The sequence below is a fragment of the Cephus cinctus genome, unplaced genomic scaffold (assembly GCF_000341935.2).
Source record: "Cephus cinctus unplaced genomic scaffold, Ccin1 Ccin1_scaffold1163, whole genome shotgun sequence".
NCBI classification, from domain to species: Eukaryota; Metazoa; Arthropoda; class Insecta; order Hymenoptera; family Cephidae; genus Cephus; species Cephus cinctus.
In genome coordinates, this window is record NW_014333653.1 from 244,681 (window position 1) to 259,915 (window position 15,235).

The 15,235-nt window shown below is 45.5% G+C and overlaps 1 protein-coding gene across 5 annotated transcripts in view; it reads left to right on the forward strand.

Moving 5' to 3' along the window:
- The window catches only part of LOC107272364 (maternal protein pumilio), a 46,147-nt gene that overhangs the window by 10,985 nt on the left and 19,927 nt on the right, over positions 1 to 15,235 (forward strand). For 4 of the 5 annotated variants that reach the window (XM_025089636.1, XM_025089637.1, XM_025089638.1 and 1 more), the window contains 5 exons: positions 5,502 to 5,634; positions 6,336 to 6,444; positions 7,198 to 7,297; positions 7,384 to 7,514; positions 9,925 to 10,279. In XM_025089636.1, the coding sequence (XP_024945404.1) occupies positions 5,502 to 5,634; positions 6,336 to 6,444; positions 7,198 to 7,297; positions 7,384 to 7,514; positions 9,925 to 10,279 (828 nt within the window). Of the gene's footprint in view, positions 1 to 3,162; positions 3,260 to 5,501; positions 5,635 to 6,335; positions 6,445 to 7,197; positions 7,298 to 7,383; positions 7,515 to 9,924; positions 10,280 to 15,235 lie in introns of those variants that run through there. The other variant, XM_025089640.1, reaches the window with a different exon arrangement.

A 15,235-nucleotide genomic window follows, 5' to 3' on the forward strand; every position in this document is an offset into this window, starting at 1 on the left:
GGGGGGGGGGGAGACTGGCAGTTAGGTACTTTTAATCTTGAATTTTTATTATGATTTGGTTCTATTCATTATGCTTTGATGTAAATTGGAAATGATTTTTCAAAATTTTTATCTCTGACAATATTTCACTTTTTAACTTTGTTCTTCGTTGTGTACCTTCTGAGGCCTTTTTTAGGCTGATTCTGTTAACAGTTTCATCTGGAGCTTCTTTTTTTTTTTATCAATCATTTCTCTTCCCTCGTGTCGCGTTACACTTTTACAAGTATATATTGAGAACCCCTGACCGTGACATATCGTACCCGGATCATTGTTGTCCTGGCGATAAACATTGCCTAAGCAAACAACTGCTGTTTACCCCGCGTGCACCGTCGCTACATGAAAAGTCGGTAATAATCTAGGGATATTTTTTTTTCTTCGTCTTTGCCAAAGCTTATGATAATTTTTCGAATCTCTCCGTTGGCTCCTCGGTATTACGCACTTTACCCATCATAACGTAGTTAGGCAATCGTCAGAGATATTGAGCGCGTCGTGTAGACGGGGGGGTCATCTGGTTCAAGATTTAAAAGAAAATCAAAAAATTGTCCTGCTTTGACATTGATCATCTGTATACGGTAGATCGAGGGATCGACTTAACTGACACGTGGATCTTCGTGCAACGTTATCGTCATTTTATTTTTCTGTCGTTTGTCCATAGTAATTGTCCGTGACTTTTTCCTTTTTAGGCATTGACCTTTGACTCCGTCTCATAATTGACATTAGCACTCATGATGTCTCTGGACATTTGGGAACTTTTCTTTTTCCCTAGATCATTTCGTTGAGATACGTTTTCTGGGTGCTTGGGATTACGTTGGTCACTGTTATGAATTTTAATGTATACACTTCGACCAGTTACTTCTTTGTTTAATTTTGTCTACGCATTGTTACGATCCTCTGTCAACTTTTTTCGCGTTTTCACCCATTTTTATACTGCATTGTTACACCGTAGTTCATTTTAAAAAATCTATTCGAGACATCACGCCATACCGATCGTCGATCCCACGTGGCTTTGTTTGCGACTTTAGTTCCGATAAATTGAAATGTGGCGCTGCGGTCGCACCGAATCTCTTTTCAAACGGTCGGACGCACGTCTTTTTAACTCGCACCCGTCATTCTGGCACGTTACCAGCTTTGTTTTTGCTGCCTTTGACGTTTCGTCGGCGTAAACATTGAATTTTTATGGTTTAAAGTTTGTTATTGTTATTTTTTTGCGAATACTCCATCGTGGAGTTGGTACGCGACAGGATTCGTCCGATCGACAAACCGCCATTGAATGGTCGTTTTGCTCTGACGATTGTTAACGTGTCGATTTTGAATTTTTTATATTAATTTATTTCATCCCCGTGCATTTAGTCTGCTGTATAACTCGAGATGATGTTCTGCGTCTGGAGATTATCGATTACCCGTATGCGGCTTGTACGGTTTGGTTAGTTTGTCTTTCGGTAAATATCGTACTTGAACGCGTTGTACACGGTAAATACCCTGAATCCTCTATGGCGGGCCTAGACTGCTTTTTCGTTATATATTGCGACGTATTCGTATTCGGAAAATTCTAAGTTAGGTTAGCTGGTCTTATAGCTGGAATGACAGCTAGAGCCTTTGAGTATTTCATGACGGTTGCCATGGTGATAAACAAGTTCGAGGTAACATTCGGAAGAGTACCGGAGACTCTTGGCGCTGTCGGCAATGCGCTCTCGGTATTGTTTTTTTTTTTATACGCGGGAATCGTTTACAGCGACGGTGGAGGTGTCGGAAGAGACGGATAAGGAACCGTGAATAGAGAGAGAGGAGCCATGGTGATGACAGAGATGCTAACCTAACCGTACGGTGTAATCGTGCAGTGTAAATTTTGGACATAACCAAGAGACTTGGGACTTCACGAGGAAGTGTCTCTTCACCGTAAAAAAAAAATGCTACAAATTTTTGTTTGAATGGAAAAAGTGTCAAGGTGCATTCTCTAAAAATATTCTTCGCGTCCGCGTACCTTCTCCGGCAGTGTTCCTGGTTTATCCGAAGATATATTTTTCGCGATCCTACAAAGTGGTGGAAAAAGTGGGGTTGGTAGAGCGTTCTGATTGATTCTCTCTGTTTTTCTCTCTCTCTCCTCCGTCATACTCATTCAGTAGTTCTGCCTTTCTCATTCTCACAGAGAGTCTCGGGCGTCCTGTCACGTCGGTAAAACAGAGTACTCGAATACTTTTTTCCCCCTTTAATGCTCGACGGATAAAACAGCGTCGTCCAATACGCAGCTCTCCCTGTGCGTAAAAACATTAAGCTACACGCTCGCAGCAAAGGACCTCCAGGCTCTCTTGCTTGTCTCTCGCGCGGGCCGCTCCGGTTACTCCGGAGGACAGTGGCCGTGACCCGAGTGGGACCTGGGGAGGGTCGGTGGCCCCGTGGCAGCAGCAGCAGTAGCAGCAGCGGCTTCCACCACCAGCTAGAACTCCCACGTCTCTACGCAACTATACGTCACCTTACACTGTCCTCCGTATACACGTATATACAGTACCCGTGTTTTCAGGCTATGCCCAAAGGCTATACCCTCTTGCCAGTATCTATTCCCGCATAACCTCTTGCTGCTAACTTTTCTCCTTCGACGAGGATACGTCCATAACGTTATACCTGAATGATCTGTATGCAAACTGCTAGTTGAGTACTTGCGCCCGGTACTTTCTCTCCGTACTGCAGTTCATTGCTACGCGTCTACTTGTACTGTGCATGTTGTATGGTCTTCTTCTTTTTTTTTTTTTCAATATTTTTTACTGTACAGTAAAAGATTCTTTTTTTAACTTTTGTACTATTCCCCTTTATGGTACTGTAATGGTACCTTCTTCTTTTTTTTTTTTTTTTTTAATGTTTCCGTACTTGTTTCTCTCCCTTTGACTACCTCATACATCTGTCTCGGGACCTTCTCTTTATATCAACCCCCCTCGATCCTCCTACCTACCTACCACTGTCACCGACAGGGTGTATCCCGCGAGAAGATACGCAGAGACCTTAGCGAGCGCGACGTCGTTCCCATCGCACCGACGCCGACGACCAGCCGCGACGCCGTCTCCGTCGCGACGCGGTCGATACGCCCGGCACCAACCCCCGACTGACCGAGCCGCCCTTCCTTACCTTACCTTACCTCAAGATTACCTTACCTTCTTCCACGGATAACCTAACCTCCATTGACATGGGCATCACCGGCGTACCCAGCTGGCCCGAGCATGTATTTCTGGTATTTACTTTACTTTTTTTTTTTTATTAACTTCAAGTAAAACCTCGTTCACTCCGAGTCTTACGCGAACGATACTTTCGGTTCTCGTGTCTTGACGCATGTTGTTATATTTTTTAAATCAAATTACTACCTGTGGACCATTTTTAATTTTTCGGGGAATTTTTTTTTTTTTTTTTTTTTTGATTATCCAGTTTTATGGTATTTCTAGTGATTTTTTTTTTTATTACACCGTAACTAATCTATCGCTTGGATCAGAAAATTTGCGATCTTCTGGACTTTTCGTTAATGGCATTTCTAGTCGTGCCTGCTAATTTCATCATTATGCAGTGGGACTGCAGTGCCGTGCTCAGGGGCGGATCATTTTTTTTTAAGTAATTTTTTTTTTCGTATTTTTAATCACTGTCCGTGATAATCTTGACCGCTATGAGATCGTTCACAGTCACTTTTCTCGGAGACACCTTTTCTCTCATACGATTTCTAACCGGTTGTCTTAATGGGGTTGGCAGTTCGAAGAGGGGGGGAACCAGTTTTGGATTTCTTTATTGTGGCGCCACGCGCTACCCATAGATACCAACATAAGCAGCAAGAGACGAATCTTCTGGTGGTGATCGAACATTCAATTTTATTCATTTCTGACCGAGATGCATCATTGACAGTTTCACCGTAGCCAGGATCCATCGTGATCAGGGGCGGACGGGTGGGGGGTTCGAGAGGGGGCTCCTATCGATTACAATTCGTTATCTCGGTATTGACGTTCGTTTTGAAATTTCTATAGGGAATTTTTTTTTCGTTCTCTTTACACGTACAATAAAAAAAAATACCAGTGAAGAAAACTCCGCGCGAAATACGAAATATAAAGAATAAAGTAATTAAAATCCCTATGGACGTGTCTTTATGGTATTCGTAGCAGTCAGAGGTAAAATTTTACTGCTGCTTTCGGGATTCGATTCGTAGCGGCCATCTTTTTTCCCTGCTTCCGTTTCTCTTCGCGTCCAGAATTTTTACTCGGATTCAAGAAAAATTTCTTCTACCACCCCGTTGCTTCTACTTTTACTCTTCCGCCCTCTTCATCTGTACCTGTCTTTTTTTGAAAATTTTCGGAAACCAAGGAAATCGTCTTTTCACCAGATTTCCACGAGGCAGTTCCCCATCCCGAAAAAATTGTATACGTCGAGGCTCAGTTTCCATGAAGAAAATCGCCGGCTTGCCTTCTTTCCGTGGCTTTAGACCGCACCGCTGCAACGTTATGCAATCGACTGCATAACTGCATCCATACACAGCAAGACGTGTCCTACGCCTGTTTACATCCTACGTCGCTCCAGCTCTCCACTTACTACCGTAGGCAACTTTGCTCTCGGATCTGGTGACTTCGACGTTAAATCAGTTGAACCGCATACGTTCGGTTATGGCTCTAGGGGATATTTCGCCTGTAATTGCCACTCTGACCACCTCGTGAAATAACAAGAGTGCGCGGGTATGTCATTAGTTTTTCTGGTTATGCGAAAAAAAAAAAGGAGTCTGGCTCGTTACGTCACTGACCTGCCTCTGCCTTACGACTGAGGTCAGGATCCGAATGTTCTGCGGTATTGCGTCATATAGCTTCTAGAAGGATGAAATTTAGTGTGAAATGAGGCGGCGAGGGGGGAGGAAAGATATCTATAATTTTACCTTACAATTTAGAAAATACAGCGTTCGCGAAGGATCTGGGGAATTTTTTTTTTATTTTGCCAAGTCGAAAGGCCGATCTCCGGCGCTTAATACTCTGGTCCAGGCACACGTAATGGCCATCCCCCTAGGAGGCATTTTCGTTCGGTTGGTACGGAAGATTATGGTGGTACGGTGCATTGGTAGTAAAGCTAGAAAGAGATATTTACTGTTGTTTTGGTATTAATCCTGGGTGGGGATAAATGTCGCTGTTTTGGTATTCCTGCTAATACCGGTGACTGCGGTTCAACCGTTTGTCACACAATGGACATTGTTTCTGGGATTGAGTTTTGTGAGGTTGCACTAGGTTTTCATTGTGCTTATGCTGGAGGGACCAGCGGGAGGGGGGTGGGGGGGTGACAATCTTCGACCTGGTTCATCTCGAGAATTTACGTAGCACTGAGTCACAGTCTTTTATATTTACCCACGTATACATGGTATACGGGGGTATTACGATGTAATGCATTTATTTCTTAACGTGGTTCGTGTCCGTGCTAAGTGTCCGAAGCTTATACGATTTAACGTTTTTCTGTTTCAGATCGCACCCTCGGCAAAAAAGCTATGGGGCGTCGACGAGGGCGGCTCGAAGGACGAAGGGGGTGTAAAAGGCGGTGGGATACTACACCTGGGAGACCACCAGATGTGGCGCGATTCTACCTGGAGTACCTCAGGTATTGGAATTATTTATTTTCTTTTTCTTTTTGGAAATTGTTATAAAAAATTTAGGAATCCGTATACTCCGGAACGCCCGAGGAATTGGAAGTTTTCGGGAATCGGGAGGAAAATTTTGGAGGTTGCCGAGGAGCTGGAAGAGGAGTTGGGTTGATTTTGCTATTGAAATACGTCGTTACGTTGTCTGTCGTTAACGTTGGGGTAAGACCCTGGACCTGATTCACCCTCCTCGTCGCACGTTAAACGGGCCACGCTTCGGGCAGATCGTGGCTGGTCGCGTTTTCATGTGTGCGACGTGGCGATGGGTGCAACGCGGCTGTTGCTATGGCGACAGACGCCCGGCATCGGTAGCGGTGGGGGCAACGTCCGAACGGCCCAGGCTCGTACCTACTCATCAACCCCAGGGGCTCCTGGTGTAACCCCTAAAACCTACCCCCCCTCGAATGCTACCTACAAATAGCTGATCTTGCTCTTAGGCTGAAGAGACCTGGACTTGGGGGCCTTACCCAAGATGCTGGGGATGGTTGATGTCTCGTACCCTCTTATCTGTATTTTATTTATTCGTGGGTAGTATCGATAGTGGAAGCTACACTTGAAATTTTTACTATTTGTATTGGCTTTTTCTGTACTTTGTGACACTTTCGTTTTTTCATATGGATCTTCTTGTATTGACCGATTTTTTTTTCCTCTATAATTGCAGATCATGCTGTTTCACAACCGATCTCGATGGGTACTGGAAGACGTATTGGGGTTGGTACTGGGTACCATCATCAGACCTCAGAGGGTGCAGTTCTCAGCCCCAGAAGCAGGTTTGTATATTCAAATTACTGTTACTACTTAGGAATCGTTATCATGGAGGTATAGTCAGTCTGTGAGTTAAATATCCTTTTTTTCTTTCTTTTTTTGACAGGTTGAAAACAATGAAATCGTTAGGAGGTTGCCACGTGGTTTTACATAAGATCACAATGTGTGCTGGAGGAGAGAAATATATTTGAGCTAAAAATGATGTACCTGCGTACTGTCTGGCATATATTTTATGCCAAGTCATATATGTGGCTCCTTGAAAATTTCATAGTTTTCGACCTCTCAAAGGGATACATTGAATTCGTGAACGGACTATGGGTACGGTTTCACGTCGTGGTGTCTAATCAAAGGGGAGCTTGATTGATTCACTTGATCTGGAGTTAAACATGTGCGTGATGAGATTTTGTATTCAGATATCAATGGCGAAATCATTAATGATGACTAATGGACGTATATATATATATAGAGAGAGAATTGCATAATTAGTGATAAGGACATTGTGTTAGTCAGAGCATTGTGCCGCGAGCTTTGCTACTGATAATGCAAGAATATGGTATGAATATACAAATATATGCTTGGGACTGTATACAAGTTTCTTGAGAGTTTAACGCGAAAATAAAAAAATTAGAATTTCACATCCAGGAACTACCCTACCAAAGGAGACGCTTAAAACAATCGATTATTTACTTTTGGATGTATAAAATTTAATCGATAAGAAACCACGCTCATCAACGTTATTTCTGTTTTTTTTTTTTTAGCGAGACTGGCGGTCTTGGTGTTAAAATGGTGGAATACGTTCTTGGGTCGAGTCCTACCACCCCAAAGGACCTGGAGCCTCGAATTGTCTCGCTGAGATTGGTAAGGAATCCCTTCGGGATTATTGTTATTAGCTAAGAAGATGAGGCGATGTGTATGTATGCTATTTTGATCTCGTGTGTCGACAGAACTCGGATGCTGATAAAAAGGAGAAGGAAAAGGGTTCCGCGAGTCCATTCGACGGTTCCAAGGACGATAACGGTCCTCAGGGTAACGGATTGGCCTCCCAAAACGGTCTTGACGACGACAAAGGATTCAAGTGAGTAATCCTCCCCCACCAGCTTCCCGAAGGATCCTCCTTCTGCTGTCCTTTACGGTGTTCTCATCTCAATGAGATTAAACTTCCTTCACGTTCTGTAATCCTTAAGCCAGCGTCACAACCCTGCTGCGTTCTTCGATTGAAAATCGATCTGTTCTTGTCCTTTTACCATCCTGACTTACCTACCACCAGAAACTTCTTTACCGTCTGCCAATGTTGCACTGTTGTATCATTGTCATTGCACAACTGGTTGATGCACAGGATAAACCATTAGAGTCTATGACGATATTACTGCTCAAGGACAAACTTATTCCACGATGGGTATTCGTAGGAAAATGTGACTACTTTCCTTCTTTGACTAGGATACCACTTGGTTTCCGCTCGTCTTTATCCGCCATCTAGCGGCCTTTTGTCCAAGTCTGCTCTCTACCTTACCGACGCACGTTCCTTCAATATTTACTGTTTTGCGTATTCCTTTGTCGTAATGGAAATCGTCTGGCAGAGCATTTCTTTTTATTGTTATACGTTTTTTCTTTTGTATACGGAAACTTTTCTTGCCACAAAAGTATTCCTTGTCAAATTTCTCTATGATATCTAATCCAGCTCCGTCGGTAACTACTGCAACGAAACTCCATTGAGAATGTATCCAAGGCTGTACTACAGATCTTTCACTATTCATTCTCTTTTACTCGTATCCATTACTAACGTCCTCCACGATATCGTGTCTCCTAGGCCTATAGGCTTCGTCATCAATGTTACACAAAATGCACCGTTACCAGCAATAAATACAAGCCGGATGAAAAACTTGCGCGACAAGTTCATCGTTTTCTTAAGTAAATACTATTCAGGCTATTGACTGCCACTCGATACATAAAACGATACTACAATATACACTCCTCTCAATTCTTATGTAAAACCATTGCCGAGTAAAAAATCCAGCTGTATAGTCTGCAAGGCTTTATCGACAAATTATATATAAATTTTCATAACAACCCATGAAAACACGTAAACCGGCACTCCAGACTTTTCCCATATTATCGCAATATTAAATACGCCCAAGTTAAAGTTACCAACCCGCAATCGAAGGTCCGACGAATTTTCTCTGTGCTCTCGTCAATATTCGCATCGCTAAAGTCACGTTTCAAAGTCTCAAAATTACTTTCGTGACCTTTTCACTGACGTACCGACCATCCATGACTTTTAACCCGTCAGTCGATCGAAACGTTTTCTTTTCTTTGACTCTGCTCCAATGCCACACGTTCGTCGGGAGGGGGAATCAAAAAAAAAAAAATCGAAAGGACCTCCACCATTATTCTTGCGCAATACATTCTTCTCGCCGTTCACTGTATTTCTATACTGTGACACAGACTTCAGGCCCGCGTACCTAATCTCTGTTTGCATATTATTTATTTGCCATCCACAAAAGTCCTTTCCCCAGTTCACACTTATCCAAATGACTCTTTAGCAATTGCATTTATTATTTCTCTACGACTTTCTCTCAGATCCTCATCGCTGGCTCCGGGCACGATCTTCTACGACTGTCGCTCTCGAGGTCTTCCACGGGCTCAAGTGAACTACGACTTCCAATGGTTATTACGTTATAGACGTTAAGAAGCTGTATCGGCGGTCCCTGACATTTACGAATGGCGGGTGGCGATCGGCAGGCCGACTTCCAAAGAGAAACACGTCACTTTCTTTATATAGAGATGGAATTTCTAGCGCGCTGCTCGCGAACGCCGTACACGGGAGTTATAACAGGATTTGGTTGGTGGACCGTTGAGGAGAAGAAAAAAATTTTAATACCGTGGCACGGCGCTGTTGTGCCTTTTTTTTTTGAATAATTCCAAAGAATTGCTGTTATTAGTATTTCGCTGAGCACTTTAGTATACGAATAATTGCGTGTTAACGCGTTATAGCGAATTATCGAATCTTTGAGGAATTTTGTAATTTATTCACTTTTCTCTTATTATCGTCCTCGTGCCTTCGTACAAATATATGGAATTTTGGATTATGTCATCAGGACAAACACCGAGTGTGTTCAGACGATTTGGCTGGCTCGGTAGATTCCTCTAACCCACTGACTCAATTAACCAGACGGCTCCCTCGTGCTTCTTGCTTCTACAGTTTTCTTAGCTGTCTATCTCGACGTGAGTCACGCGATTTCTTCGACTTGACTTTGCGGATTCTCGTGAATTATTTTCCTACGATCGTTCGACGATACGCGTTATTAATATAAACAAGAGTCAAAATTGTGCTTCCAACCTAACCGGAGTCTGAGGTGGTAGTGGTCTTTGAGAATTCGTTGGTCTTTCCTTGTCCTAGTTTACTCCACTTTGAACACCCTGATGATGCTGGCTCCCTGGACCATGGTCTTGACACTGTCTGATGAATTGTTTGAATTGACTTGCAGTCGCACTCCAGGAAGCCGACAGCCGTCTCCGGGCGAGGAGGAGTTCCAGAAGAACGCGGCAGCCACCCTGGCGGTCAGCGCCGGAGGTGGTGTCGTCCTTCTGAAGCAAGGAGTGGACGTGGTTGGTAGCGAGGAGCATCATTTCATCTCGGCGTTCGCATCGGCGCCGCCGCATCATCTTCAGCATCATCAGGCGCCGCCGACCCATCATCTTCAGCATCCCCATTCGCACGCGGCCCAGTTGTTCGGCGCTCAAGGTCCGCCGCCACCTCAGGGTCCGCCACCGTCTCAACAACAGCAACAGCAGCAGGGACCACCTCAGCCCCAGGACACGACGACCCACTTTGACGTCCAGGTCAGTTCACACCTATTTGATCTTTTAACTCTAACCCACCTTTTCTAGGTCCAGCCAGGTACCTAACTCAAGCTTTAACCAGCCTGGTAAAAAGTTAGCCTTTGGGTACAGTTCGTTGCCGCTCTGCAAATCCAAAGCACGTGTCCTTAACGAGTTCCCGAGAGCGGCACCGGTGGGAATATTTAAAGCGAGCGTATGAATGTTTTTCTTATATTTTTTTTTTTTTTTTTTTTTTTTTTACTACCACCTCGTCTCCACCACCTACTCCTTCCTCACCACCCGCCACTTCATCTTCTTCTTATTCTCAGAGTGTTAATTTGGCAGAGCGTAGTTATTTTTAAAGTGCGCACGCGGCACTAATGAGCCGACCAACCACCGAGAGCAACCGTCCCCGTCGTCGTCCTCGCTTCTCATCATCCAACCCTCTACAGGGTCCATCCACCAACCCAGGGTATCACCACTTCAAGACTCTTCCGTCCTCTCTTGGACACTTCACCCATCATATACCCAGCTTCGTTGCCGAGGTCCATGAGACACTGAGCGGATCTTTGACAGGCCTGACCTTGTCCACTGGTAACCCTGGCTATTCGACGGGATGGTACCATCCCTTGTTACCATTTCTTTCATCGAGTATCTTCGAGGTACAGCCTGTACCTGCGAAACGTGGACTCGGGAAAATCTGAGGTCTCCTCCTTAACAGCAGATATATAAATCATTGTGTGACAGCTCGGCCACCTACTTTGAATCCTATTCGGAAAATAGAACGAACGTTTCCTCTCCTCACCGCCGTTTCCACCCGTCTACCCCCCCCCCTCTCTCAGATGCATCTGTGTACATACATATATATATAGCCCTTATGTACTCAGACTTTCTATGTAGATACCGGGTTTACTCATGTAGACTGAACTACGGAACACCCGGGACGTATATACACGCCTATTTAACTTTGCCCGGCATTCACGTTCTGCCCTGACCGACGGTCTCTCTCTCTCTCTCTCTCTCTCTCTCTCTCTCTCTCTCTCTCTCTCTCTCTCGCTACGCGATACGTTACATACCTGCGTTAACAAAACTGGCACGTGAATGTGTCACGGCTACCGGCCATTATGCAGTTTGGCGCAACCGGGGCTACCCGTTGAAGAGTACCGGACAACGTCACCGACGACTTTAGCGATAACTCACATGCCGAAGTGAACCAGCCTTTAGGCCGTTTCCAATGCTTGGAGAAAGGTTAGTTAGAAAGGATATATATACGTGAGCTAAAGCAGCCACTGCAGGATATATACGTATATGTGTTGATCCTGAATTATAAAAAAAAAAAAGGGTAGAAAAAAATCCAGGTCGTTTCTTGCTCTAATAATTCTTTTTTTCTCATTTTAGAGAAATTTATATCCCGCATCGTGGTTAAGAACTGTTTACCCTGGGTCCTGTAAACTGGTCCTCAGTGTCTCAGTCGCCTCACCATGACCTACCTCACACGTCTCCTTTTCTTCATCCCTGGGATCGTCATCACGACCAAGATAGACCAGGATGGATCTCAATACAGAGATTCTGCTCCTCCTCCTAGACTATGGCAGACCTCTTCGGGCTGCTGCTACGTCATTCCTTTTTGCTCTTCACTCGACGTACCAGAAACGTGATCGTCCTTGCTAACCCATTTAACGTCTTTGTATTTATTGTCAGGACTCACGTGCATATATATTGTATCCCTGGCAAGGACTGCTCCCACACGTGCCGTTACAGTCACGCGTACAGGTGCGCCCAGCGTCCTGGTATCAAGGAAAGGGAGGGTCTCCACCTCGTGGTCTTCTGTCGCAATGCTAAAATTCCCTCGGGTTATTATAATTAGTGACTGGGGTTTGTTCAACGCACGTGTATTAATGCTCACGTAGAGCAACGGGGGTGCCAGGCACGCTGCCTACGCACGTGTCAAGAGCACGCGAGTACTTTGTAAGAACCATCGACACCCCTGCTCCACTTCGTCCCTGGATAATAATTGATAATACAGTCGGGACACATCCGGCCTTAACCACCTACGTGGTTCGTTCGCACTAACTACCCCCTGTGTACGCGCCTTGTTCTTTTTTCTATCGTCGCTTCGCGAGTAAAGGATTTGTCCGGGGGGAAAACTGTTTTACCATAAAAATCTGCCTTACCTTCGGAGCCCTTCCTAAATGTACTATTTCACTCGTGTACCTGTCATAGTCACGCGTGAATTGTATATGAAAAAAAAAAATATTACGAACTTTATTACGGCAGTGCTCCGTCATGCTCGTCGTTGCATGAAGTCATTCCCAACCCCCCTCCCTCCCCCTTCACTTTTCTTCTTCCCTCCTTTGCGTACCCTATCCGCATTCTGATCTTGCCTCCCACCTCTTTCCGACTCCGTGGATCCTCGGCGAGAGAGTAGCTGAAGGATTGGGGGAGGTTCGGGTTGGGTGGGGGTAAGGAACGAGGGGAGTGAAAAAAAAATGACAGAGAAAATAGATCCTAGTCAAAGTCCAGGAGAGAGAGAGAGAGAAAATATAAAGAGAGCCGCAAGGCAGTAGACGCACCAGTCCCTGTAACGGGTTGTTGACTCCTTGTCCATTCAGCATAAAGTGCAATGACTCCTCCGACGATGAAAATCTGTATCGGTCGTTCTTAGGCCGCGTTTCCAAGCGTCCTGTCACGCTTCGCTATCTCGTGAAATCCCTACGTGTAAAGTCACTCCGATACCCAGGGAATCCCTTGGCCCAGGATCCTCTCTCAGACCCGGCTCTTCACAGAACCGGACGAATGGAGTCTTTTCTGGTCTTGGTTGGACAGCGTTGCCATGCTTGTTGGCTCTTTTTTTTTTTTTTTTCCTTTTTTTTTTCATTCCGTTCGAAGAAAAACTTTTTGTCGTACTGCGGACTTTCGGCATGAGCTTCTCGGTTACACTGTATTGGAACTTCTTCCATTGTGTTGCCGTGGGGGAATGTTTGTCGCCGATGTCCCTGAGAGCTTGTCACTCATCTGACGATATTTCTGGTGGATACTTAACTTACGTAAGGTAGCCGCGTGGGGATTCGTATTCGTCATTCTGCTCGTCCCTTCGGCCAACTTCACGGCCTAAAACGTTACACGCGGAATACGATACACGGTATTCACGAAATTTCGATGTCAGGTGTCCGTGGTTCCGATTTTTTGAGTAGCGAACAAAAATTTTTGACAAAATTTACTGCTTCAGACCCCCCCCGTAGGCTTGAGTACTGAATATACGAAAAAGCGTGGATATTCGCGAGTCGTCCATGACGGAAAGTAAAATGTCGGGGTCCGGAATGTTAACGACTCGACGTTGGATGACTAAGTGGTTACGTTGACGAAAGATCATCCGCGATAGATAAAACGAGATAATTGTGTTAGCGATGTCAGAGGCTTATCAGCTGCCAAGTGTATACGGGATAAGGGTTGAAGGTTGATTTTGAAATTTTTCTTTTTTACGAGGTACTTCATTATTAAAGTGGTGCGATTTTTTTCGATGGGTAATATCTCTGTCCTTGTCTCGCCCGCTTAACCCACCCTAGCTCCCTCTCTCTCGCACTCGCGGTCGGTATAGGAAAGTCGCAAATTTTTTCGGACTATTTTTTATTCTTCCTTATATATCCTTTTCTTTCGGCTCGCTCAAGCTCGAACGGCTATGCCGTGGATTATGGGGGGGACGTCTTTGGGACGTCTCTGTCGGAAGACGTGCCAGCGGAATTATTAATGGTAGTGATATTATTCATTCGAGGGTTGGCCCGCCTGGGGTAGATGACGTCTAGTGACTCCTGGCTGTGTTTGGGTTCGGGTCTGGGGTGGCTCGGTCTAGCTCACTAGCCTCCAGGTAGGTTCTAATTAAAACGAATCGCCCGCAGAGTCGAATCTAGTCTAGAAAACCATCCCTTAGTGAAGGCGACCCCTAAATTGGTCCCCCATCCCTTGGCACACTCGACTTTACTTTGCCCTTCAGGATAGGTGCTAACCTCTCTCTCGCACCTACCAACCCCCCTCCGGAGAGGGCAACGTCGTCATCCTCGTCGCCTCGGACTCGATGCTCCTCCTGCTGTTGCTACCCTTACGGCCCTCCCCGGGCCTACCCCCCCAACCCCCTTGTCACTTGAAGCGTGGAAACACAAAGCAAAGTCCTGAAGTCGTGAACAAGTGCACGAGATCGCGACACAGGGGTTCTCAACCTGCCGACCGAGAAAGTATTTTTGTTTACCCTTGCCCCCGTTATCCGTTTCTCTTAGGGTTGACGAGCGGGGGGTAGAGCTTGGTTGTGTTTGGCGGGTGGAAAAATACGTCAGTGCAGGGAAAAATCCTTGAGCCGATATGCCTCCCTTTAACGTGCCGGTCATACTCTTTTTTTTTTTTTTTTTTTTTTTTTTTTTTTTTATTAGCTCCCCGACTCTCCGCCAACCCTTTTCAACATTCCCCGCTATTTCTCATTCGGTCAGGGCTGACGCGTTTAAGCCTCAGGACACGCTTCTACGTCGGCGTTTCATATTATAATAAGAAATATTGTAGGGTGCGGTCTAACGTGTAACGGGGGGGTACGGAGTATATAAGGCCAAAGGGGGGTAGGTGGGTGATAGGTGGGCAAGTAGGCAGGGTAGCTCGCGTAGGCGGGTGGTTAAACAGGCGTGGCGTGTTGAGCATATGGGGGTGTTGTCGAAGTGCTCTGGACTCTGAGGTTGCTCGCTAGGGCTGGTTGCAGGGGGGCGGCGGGAGGGGATTTACCGCTGGTTTCTCGATGTGTAACACGCTAGATCGCGTGCCAGTTCATCCCCCCTGGAGCTCCGTGGGTTCTCAACCCTTTTGAACCCCTTCCCCGTATATCCTCGCAAAAACTCTCTCTCTTTTGAAACAATAGGCTCTTGGCCACGGGCGACGACAATGTACTTCGCTCCTCAGGACAGAGAGAATCCACGAAAGTGGAAGAGGAGGATTGGGGGG